Source organism: Crassostrea angulata, chromosome 10 (assembly GCF_025612915.1).
Source record: "Crassostrea angulata isolate pt1a10 chromosome 10, ASM2561291v2, whole genome shotgun sequence".
Taxonomy (NCBI): domain Eukaryota; kingdom Metazoa; phylum Mollusca; class Bivalvia; order Ostreida; family Ostreidae; genus Magallana; species Magallana angulata.
Window position 1 is genome coordinate 34,807,158 of NC_069120.1, and position 11,441 is coordinate 34,818,598.

General features: G+C 31.9%; 1 protein-coding gene across 1 annotated transcript; it reads left to right on the top strand.

The window, feature by feature from the left end:
- Positions 1-3,127: 3,127 nt before the first annotated feature.
- Positions 3,128-11,210, top strand: LOC128165945 (uncharacterized). The gene is made up of 6 exons (XM_052830878.1): positions 3,128-3,143; positions 3,705-3,895; positions 4,926-5,098; positions 7,919-8,097; positions 9,436-9,477; positions 10,737-11,210. Exons 1-6 carry the CDS (start codon positions 3,128-3,130, stop codon positions 11,045-11,047), a joined length of 912 nt encoding a protein of 303 aa, XP_052686838.1. The 3' UTR covers positions 11,048-11,210.
- The last annotated feature ends 231 nt before the right edge of the window (positions 11,211-11,441 follow it).

The window sequence follows — 11,441 nt, forward strand, 5'->3', positions numbered from 1 at the left end:
AATTTAAACATCACTTACAGAGATATATTGTGTAAATGCTAACATGTATTGATTTCAACATACATATTTGTACTATTGTTAAGAATTAATCGATTTATAAGGGTCCTCCACACTCCTGGGAAAAGTTCTGCAGGAGAAAAAACAAATTTTAAAAATTTCTATCACTAAACCAACATTTCCTGTTGTATTCTAACTCGTGCCTGCGGGTCAGTACATCAAAGCTACAAACGTTGCACTGCAGAGATAGAGAGCAAGATTTGGCGATTTAATGAAAACAGTTTCATAATGGGTTAAAATCGCCGCCATGTTGTGACGTACTCATAAAAAGCAGAAGTCACAGAGTGTCGAGGATCCTTATAAAACGACACTTGAAAATTAGATTACCTATCAACTAAATCATATAAAAAAGAATGTAAGATCACTCATAATAAAATCCTGTGATAATTATGTATATTCTATAAGCGATCGCTATAAGTCAATAGAATATGAAGCAATTTAAGCGAAAGCGAGAACACTTTTGTGGCGAAAAAAATGAACAAGACACAATCCTCAGCAATTAACTTTTAACCAAGTAAACTTCTCTTAGAATAATTCAACACAATTTTGATAATTGTTCATGATGAATGGAATTAATATGGGACTGGCGTGAACGCGTTCGATTTGCGAAATTTATTTCCGTGATAAAAATTGTCCGTTATCCCTATAAGAAAATGTTCATTCCATTCATCGATTTATTGACAGAACCATTTTAACAAGACCTTGGACTTTCGGTAGGACGTAGCTTTCTATATCTTGCGTCAAAAGATATTAAAATGACTCTTGACTCATACTAAATATGCACCAATTGCACAGTTTTAGCTCGAAAGCCAAACAAATCGTGTTGATTTCAAAGAGCCTTGGCTGAGTGACCAACAATGAAATAGACATGCCAACTTCACATTGCTGTTTGATATAACTCCCCCAAATCCAAGCTCTTATGAGAATGTTGAAAATAATTTTATAGTCATCTAAAGCCCCTTTCACAATTGGCGCACGACCACTATACACCACTTTGCGATCGAAATTTGTTAGCTTCGCACGAGCTCTCGCATACGTTGCACGAGCCCTCGCTTACGTTGTACGAGCTCTTGCATTCGTTGCATACGTTTTACTGGTCGCATCAAGTCTTCTCTGAATAGTGGACATGCACACTATTCAGACGTGACCGAACGCGATCCAAATTATCGCAGTGCAACGCACGAACATTATTACGAACGTTTTACAACCTTTTGTGTACTTGTAAGAGTGTTACACGATTTATAAAGATCGTAAGATAAATCGCTGCTGTTTATGCGTCTGTTTTGCGACCGTGAGACTGTTGCTCAACGTGACTCATGTAATCTTGCAACATTTTACTATCATTGCACGAATTATCAGCCTCCATATGCCATGCTTTGCTACTAGTATATATACCCTGTTTCATATATCCTCTGTTTAAGAACAAAATTTACAATAAACATTTATTGCATGATGGTGAGGGAAATACATGTATGAAGATTTATTTCTTCAAGAAAAATCATATTTCCCGAGGGCTTCGCCCGAAAAAAAAAATTTCTGGGGAATAAATCTTCATATTCCCTGAACATTAATGCAATAAACGTTTTATTATACCAAGCAACATATGATATATTACACAAAATACGTTGATTTCTAATAATGTTTGACTTTTCAACATTCGCAACATCATCGTCGTGATTGTTTGATTTTCCTTGTAACTTGTCTCACTTTTCGTTCATAAATCAAATAGTTAAGTTGGTTCTGAGATATAAAGAGCATCATAATGATTACATATTTTTGATCTAATCATATTTGTCTACATCGTATGCTCATATCTTTTTCATTCTTATGACATCGCCCTATCACGTGACTTTCTAGACCAATCAGATATAATAGAATAATCATATTGAGGTATAGGGCCTAATAATAAATGCTGCTGCAAATCTATATTTTTCTCGCTTTCAACTATATCTACTGAATATGGGCAGTGTATATACCCACTCTGACTCGCACGATCAATCGTACCATGGAACGCATAATCGCACGTTCAATCACATTGGCGCACGTTCAATCGTCCGAATACCTAGTCTCTCGCGCGTTCCTGTCGTATTATCTTTTAACATTGCTTTCATTGCACAACAGTCGCATACAGACGCTAGCCATATCGCAAGATTCAATGCGTTTACATCGCACAACGCTCGCTTAGATCGTGCGAAATTCGTACGAATACTTTTTTCATATGCGATTATTTCGGCAACAATTAACGATTCATATCTACATTTTTCGGTCGCACGAATTTTTGGTCGCTTCTGCTTTTGCGCCAATTGTGAAAGGGGCTTAAGTGATTGGTTCTGTTCACATTTTTGCGTATTTTTTTTAAAGATTTTGAAACCATTCTGTTATACATTTCGTAATTTTTAATGATTATAATGTTTAAGTATGATGTTTCTTATCATAGAGATGCAATTCTTATTGCTCATTTTCTCAATATATATTTAAACATTAAAACAATAATATTATCATGACTAAGTGAAAAGTATATATATATATATATATATATATATATATATATATATATATATATATATATATATATATATATATATAAGACAAATTTTAAAGAAAAATAATAATGTTCCATTAAATAGCAACAAAAAAATACATCAAATAGTCTTGACTAATTTTATGAGGCCGACTTTAGTTTTCAATGCGCGTGCTTTTGCGCATTCTAGTGTAATACAGTAAATTTATACTTCTTATGAAATTTTTATAAAGTTGAACACAATAAACAAAATACAGATAAAAATAATTAAATTTTTTACGAAGAAAATTTTTATATTTAAACGATCTTTCCGTTGTTGGGTAGGGGGCGTTGCCATTGCGCTTTTATGACGTTATGATAAAATGAAGCTTTGTAGGCGTTTGTTATTAGAAATAACATAAAAGAATAAGTAAAAAATGTAAGCCATTGAAATTTTATACACAGAATTATGCTATCCTCGGGGACATTTTCCTAATGAATCCATTTTACCAATCTTCATTCGTAATGCTCCAAATATATAGCAAAATTTTGTGCATTTTATATTTTGAGATGGTCCCAACTAAAGGCAAAAAAACTAAAAAAAAAAAAAGCCATTGTAGTATATTTTTTAATCTGCTTCGAAGTGCGGAAAATGACAGTTTCCTATATATTCCTATAATAAATGTACCTCTATTTTGAGATGGTCCCAAAAAAAACTAGACGGTCGATTTTCTTGAAACTTTGCAAATAAACTAGAATTGGTTTTAAAAATGATATCTGGTTTAAAAATAAAGAGTTTTGCTATTGTAGTTTTTCCACACAAAAAAAACCCAAATCGGCCTCCTTAAATGAAAAATAAAAATGGAAAGAATAGGGTTGGGGTTGACTAGATAACGTAAAAAGTAACGATCAATCAAAGTCAAATACATGCAGCAAGTGTTAATCAAAAATATCACATTCATTTAAAACTCTCTGCAACAATGTCCCCTGTTGTAGAAAATATCCTTTTACCCGCTAATGATTTTATAAGGATGGACACAATAAATATTTTACCTTCATACAAGTTCTACATGTACAACTTCTATGGAATAAAACTTATGGGAGACAGACACACATAATCTTTTGACAATGATCGGTTTTTTTTTAGGAAATGTTCATTCATGGTGGGAGTTAGTTTTCAAAGTTGTGACCGGTGGATCATTTGGGGTCTATGATTTATTCGTAAATAATGGCACTCATAATACAGACAACTTGGCAGCCCAGCAACTGACGAACCAAGTAAAGGAGCATTATAAATCTGATGTCCTGGATGATATACATTCAAATGGCGTCACTGAGGTAATTCAGTTTTCTCTTTTTTCATCAAAGCTTATACATTATTATTTAGGATGACGTTTACTCAGAATGAAAAAAAATTCCACTGATGATAATGAAAAACCAACTACTGTGTGTTGTAGACCTTACATGGTAGTGTTATTCTTCACTTTCAAATAAGTAGGTCAATGACCTACTTTTTGAGTTAATTGCCATTGAATATTTTTTGTAATTTGAAGAAAAATCCATAAAAAATTTACTCTCTGATTGAGATTTTCTTAATTGTGAAAATAATACAAATTGCTTAATTCTTTGACAAATTAAATACAGTTTATGAATGATAGTGACATTAAATAGATACAAAGAATTTAGTTTTCGTTCACAATCTTTTAGGGTATTTTAGTCCGAATTTCCTCTATTAATTTTCAAATTACTACCCATTTTTGATTCAATATAACAAAAAACTAAATGATGATAATGCTAAAACATTTATAGTATTAAACTAAGAATAATCACTTTTCTCTCCTGGCATAAAATTTATATGAGGTCAATGATCAAAATTTTGAGATATGGTGTCTTTTATCATTTTTAAGCATTTTTCAATATTTTTGAAGTGTGTGCCATACGATTATCTAAACGAAAAAGCAAGATAAAACCAACAGAAAATATGCAAAATTATGTTGACTAACAAATAAAATCTTAACTTTAAATATTATAGGACTATCAAGAATATTTCAGTGGAAAACAAAATCTGAAAAATTTAATCCGAATTTCCTCTGTTTTGCTAAAAGTCAAACTTTGTCAGAGCCTAATTCCATAATTTAGTAAAAATATCGATTGTTATGTCAATAATAGTTCATTTCATAAATACTTTTTGTATTTAAAACAAATTTTACTCATTAAATTGAACTTTTTAACAATCCGGATTTGAGAACTCAAACCCTGAGTACACGACGTCCTTAAAGGCGTTTTAAAATCTTGAAGAATATATATTTTCAAATGTGTATATGGTAACAACATCTGTTATATCATCATTCCTTTAAATATATTTCAGATAAGAGTATCCTACTACTCTCAGGGCTCTGAAGCTCAATACTTTGTTTTCGACGCAGTAGGAGCCACCAAAACTGGATGGTTCAGCCGAGATAGATTATTAAACACAAGTTATGATATGACGGCATTGGCTGATGTAAAAAATAAAACGGGAGAATTCTTCAGCATCAGAGGGTATTATCTTCATTTTAAATTTCCACGCATCTTGAAAATAACATTTTTTATATGAACAGTAGGTCTTGAATTCCAAAAAAATATTTCAAAGTTTGCAAACAAACATTTTAAGAGCATTGCATTAGCAATACGTGCTCTCTACCGGGACTGATATATTCTAAAGGAATGCCGTTTTATTTCAAACATATCTGAATATTCTTTTTTTACCTATCAAGATATATTTATCAGATTTCTTTAATATAACGTTTGTGTTTTCCGGCAATGAAGAAATGGTTTGGTGTTTAAAAACAAATAAAAAGCACTAAACTTTAATAATATACTATTAGGTGTAATATAGTACGTTTACATTGTGAAATAGTCATGTACTTCTCTTAGTTGTGCGATATTTATGAACGTAATAATATCAACTTTTATCCAAAAGGGGTAAACTTAATCGCTTTGTAGTTATCAGAGTAAACATCCGTTCATATGGTTTTTTTTCAAATTAAAATCAAGTAAATCAATTTCTGATGGAAGAACCTGACAAAAAAACCACGAACAGTTTTAACTAAGGCATGATAATCACTGAAAAATTGCAATTGCCAATCGATTAATCGCAATTTGATCCGATATAAGACATAACAGTCATTGTATAATTGAAAGTCTAACCTGATTATCGTATTACAATACACAAATAGACAAGGTGTTGAAGTTATATATTTAAAGAGCAGGATAAGGTCAAAGGGAGAGGAATTATGAACCAAAACTGGATTTCAAAGAAAACTGGTCTAAACAACCACTGACTGAAAACTTTGTTTAAGTTAACTGTACACTCATTACCCGTGGGTACTATTTCTGTGAAGTATGAGCTAGATAGGACCCAAGCTTTAAAAAGAAGTGTCCGAACCAGGGTCTTTTCAATACATGTAATTCTGACATGACCTGCATGAAGCTCGACCTTTCCTCTTGAGAGTGCCGAGTATCAAATGCATCAAACATAATACGTAATACATGTATATGTATTACTAATCTACTGCAAATGTCCATCTGTCATGACAACAAAGAGTTGCTTTCAAAAAAATACTAAATTATCTATTGTTCCTCTACCCCCTCACAGGTCAATAGAACGGTAGAGAAAATTATGTCGATTGATTTACCGATCGAGGCATTCAGACTGCAGGGAATTCGAAGTTCATGAACCTAATTTTGTAGGAAAGTATTAAATAGAGAATAATACATACCCTTTTCCATATCACAGCACGTATCAGCCCGAGACTCCAGTATAACCAGAGGGCCAAAGGCTCGAGGGATGATAATGGTCGAGGGCTGATGCAGGCTTTGATATGGAAAATGGGTACCTATTGATATATCTATTACATACTTAGTAATAACATTTTTTAAAAATATCAACTTTAACAAATTGATTTTAATTTAAAGTGGTCTGTACATGTGTTACATAAAAATATGAGATCTAATTGTTTTAACAAACATGTAGCTAAAGAACTGGAAATTCCTCAGGTTTTGGATGTTCACTGCTCCAAAACATTTACTAGCATTTAAAGTTTACAACTGCACTTAAAAATGTGGACCGTTACAAATGTTTTATTTTTCGTAAGTAAACATGCACAAATACTGAAAGGAAAAAAGACAGAGAAGTTCCGCAATGGATGTGATACGAATCCATATCATGCAGCCCTAGGGGCCTGATTACCTAGTTTTGTGATGTCATCTGTATCACATAATTATATATAAAAAAAAACACTGTATTAATTAGTAAGCATATAATAAAAAGAAATAATGAAACCTCAATCAATAACGACACTATATTTTTTGCAAAAATTGTCACAACATGTGGTTTATTTTGTTCTGAAATGGTACATTGTCTTATTTCACGATCACATCAAACACGTATGCGGTCTACATAAATAAATGATTTTAATGCATGTGTTATATTGAACCGTTCTCTCTTTCTAGAAGAGTACCCCAAGCATATGCGATAATAAATAAAAAAAAATAATTTCAGCTTCTCTACACCGCTTGTCTCTGTACGATCATGATCAACTTTAGTGTATATTTTGTGCATGTGTGACATCATTATAACAAAATAAAAATCTTACCGTTCTGCAACGACGATTTTGTTTGGTACCTCATTGTATATATCCTTCAAGTGCACTGACTGTTGTATTTTTTCGAAACGCATTTTTACAAATGTAGTGTGTTCAGGTGAAAGAAATACCAGAAAGACGTAGATCATGAATATTGCTCTCACCGTTCAGTAGCAGTTGTATAACAAAATCGTAATACATGTAATATCGATAAGATAACTAATATGGCTGTCATAAAAAGATAAAAGAGAAATAATTTGATTATTTATATATGCATTTATTGAGCACATATGTCTTAACTTTTCCTACCATCTAACTTTAAAAACAATATAACTTTAGTTTTCAATAGTTAGAGTTACAATCGTAATTGAATTGCGATAAAATAGAAATAACTTTATTTTATAGGACTTACCGATAACTTATTTTGTGATGGTGTTTGTAAGCATGTTCTAACCGAGTAACGTGTTAACCAGTTTTTTTTCTCACATAAAGGCACACAGTAAGTTTCAAATCCTTTCTGCAAACTATTTTGAAAAAGTTTGGACAACCAAGATGAGACAGAATAAACGACACAAGGACAAAAATATTTTTGCGAAATTAGAAACCCTTATTTGGGAAACTGCGACTGTTGGATCTATTTCAATATTAGAATGAAACTCCTACAAAGAAAAGGTGACACTGACATATAAATAGCATATTTTTCTCCGTTATCTTTGATTGAACTCTTTTTATACAGCGATTTCTCAAAAGGTAAAGTTCAACGACATTTCTACATCAATGAAGGCTTCTATGACTGTAAAGATAAAGGTTGGGTCGTTGTCGTCGATGGAAAAGATGGATCATGTGACATGGATAAAGCACATGAAACCACCGTTCATTACGTCAGTACGAAATCATATTCTTCGATGCCAGGGGGTAAGAGTACTATATTCATCTACCTGATCTACATGACAACTGTTCAATAGCATTGAAATAAAGTGAAAATGATTTTTCATCCTAGCTAATTAAAACTTTGCAGAAAAAATTTCCTAGTTTCTTGCATTGGGATGATAAGGTTTTACATACATGAACACTGCTTGCATGATTTGTCTACGTTGTCGCATACCCCGTGTATTTTTATATTCAAATGACATTTAGTGTGATTTATCATACTACATACTTATATTCTGAAATTTTGTAATTAAAGTGAGGGGAAAGCTACGGCACGTTGAACGCTGTTAAAGTACAACGTCAGAAGCGAAATTCAAAATTCAAGAGTGTGGATCTCATTAGATAACCTTAAAAATAAAACAGGGATTTTAAGATCCCGGTATTATCTACTTTTGCGGACAAGACTACAAGTTAACAACATGTAAATATATACGCTTTTCATCATTTGTTTATTTTTTTAAGTATATAATATAAATAACTGCAACGATTTAATGTGTAAACAAATTTATATTACGCGCTCAGCTGAATGAGGGGTATTAACAACTGAAAATAAAAAAGAATTCCAGCATTTGGGCACCGCTACATTAGCAACCATTTTGTTCGACACTGTAACTCGATCATTAACGCAAGCACGCGACGTTTAACTTGCTGTTTTTTGCAAAGTATATATATACATGTATACATATAAATAAATTAGAGGTCACCATAGCTGTTAGAATGTAGCCTCTCCCGGGTAATTTGGAAGAGAGTGTTTACAACTCCGAAGGATCTCCGTAATAGTGCACGTTGGGGAGTGATTCGCTTCCGCTACGAATTTGGTTCAAATTATAAATAAATGACACTAACATTTGTATCTCTTACGTGAACTGAAAAGAATCAGTTTTGTAGGACATTTAAAGTTTATTTAAAAATACTTAAAGCTATACACGCTATAATTTGCGTCAATTTCAAATGACGGGGAAAATGCTTGAATTTGTTCGGCATGTTTATTGACCTTGGTCGATATTACTTTGGGACGGCCAATGAGAATTCATTAGCAGAGATTCAACTGAATATAGAAATTTCATTATTTTAAACATATTAAAAAAAAATTCATTATAAACGAATTTTATTACTAGGTTTAGATTTAGCGATATGTGTAGGTAAGACCGCTTATCTACACGGAAAACTAATTTTATTGTAAATAAAATCAATTTTTGCAACACATTTATGGATAACTGTACATTTGTTACCCAAACAGTGTAGTAAAATAGAGCGTGGTAAGATTTTTTCAGTGTCAAATAAATTATTATTGAAGTTTATCAAATTTTGACGTTATTCCAGAGACTGCTGATTTCATGGCAATATTTGTTGACAGATCTAGAGGTAAATATTTAAAAATCTTATATAATATATGAAATATCAAATCAACGGGTTTTTTTTTTAGAAAAAAAGTGACTTACAAAGGTCATTAAAAACGTTCAAAAACTTAGTATTTAGTACAAGATATTTCCCACTATTTCAACATGGTTCCTCTTGATATAAAAAGAAGACGATTTAAACAGTTGAAATAATTTTTAGTCTCTGATTTGTGCACTTCCTCTCATTTGTGATTGGCAGAAAAGACATGATATAAAAATTTACATTTATTTCATTGATTGAAATGCAGTTTGGCACAAGGGGGATAATTTTCTTATACTATTTTTACGAACGACGTAACAAATTTCGTAGATTTGAAATCTTAAAAAGTGAGAAAAATAAAAATTGCTATGAATGAAATTAAGGCTTATTTTTTTTCCACTACAACTAGTCAAAAACAATATTCTATAATATCTGTTGAAATTATTTGCTCTTTTCTTTTTGTATTGTTTGAGCAAATGCCAAAAATGTGAAAGTTTGATACTGTATGGCTAATATCAGCAAAGAAAATTGCATACGGTAAAACTAATAACAGTAAAACATCATGATGCTGAATGCAGTGGATTAAATTTCATTTTAATTAAATGATGTGATCTCAACTAAAACGCATATGATACTCATTTCTCAATGTTAGACACGAACGCTTAAAAGGAGCATGTTTAAAAAAAACATTCCACAAGCCAAGGCATGTACCGGAGGGCAACTTTTATAAATATGAAAAAGACACAAATTTTTATTGATAACCTATTACTGTAAAGATTTTGCCCTATAGACGGTAAGCTTTTTTTAAATAAAAAAGCTTTTTAAAAAAACTTTTTGTTTGATTCCAGTCATGTTTGTTATCATAACTAATAATGATAACAATGTCTTTATGCATTAACAGTTAAGTTGAAATAAAATGGAATTTAAAGAATAAAAATTGGCTTGTGTACTCATATAAGCATTAACAATTTTAAAAAAATAGATCACTTGTTAATGATAGAACATGGACGGTTAAATAGATAGCATCCACCATTTTCTATGATAATAAAATACTTGAGTTATGATTTTTTCTAAGCGATGGTATCATTTGTGAGCTTGCTCGGAGAACCCTTAGTTTTTCTAGAGAGTTGGAATTTTTATCTAAGCTATGGAAAATTGTACTAGTTTTGGGGTTACGATATTCAAAACATGCAAATTAGATGTCAAATAGCTTACATAATCCTTTTATATTTTAACCTTTTCAGATACATGTAACTGCGGTTGGGAAAGTTCTACGACTTCTACGCCTAGTAATGAATATCTGTTGGTCAACGAAACAGAAGAAATTCGGAAGAGAATTGACATAATAAAAAAGAAATTAATTGTACCGATGAACTCTACGTCAAAATATCAGCGTAGCAAAACAAGCGCAAAAGATGAGCGAATGTCATCACATGCCATGGGAATGGTCCTTGGGGTTGGTCTTATATCGGCGTTTTTTGCTTTGATCCTTCTTCCCGACATCTATACGTTGATTCGTTATGCCTTGAAACGAGTTTGTGAGAAAAGAGCTTAGAAAATTTGAAGAAAGACATGAATATTTAGCTGCTGTTACATTTTAGAAAATGCCATCACATGACGTTTGAATTGTCAAATGGTCTCTCAAATTTTCCCATATCGCTTTTGAAATGTGTGAAGCATGTATACCATCGTAGATGCGTCAGTTTAGGCATGTTTAAAATAAAAAAAAACGCGACATTATATTAACAATTGAGCCTGCGATATGATAAGATAATTTGAACCTTTCTCGACCATGATGCAGAATGTATTCAGTAGATGCAGGTTATATAAAATATATAGTCACAATCACAATTCTTTATGTGAACAGACGGCCGTACATTTTAATTTAAAAGCAACGTCGTTTTTAACCGCACCTGTTACACTAATCATGTAACCGATGTCGCGAAGAT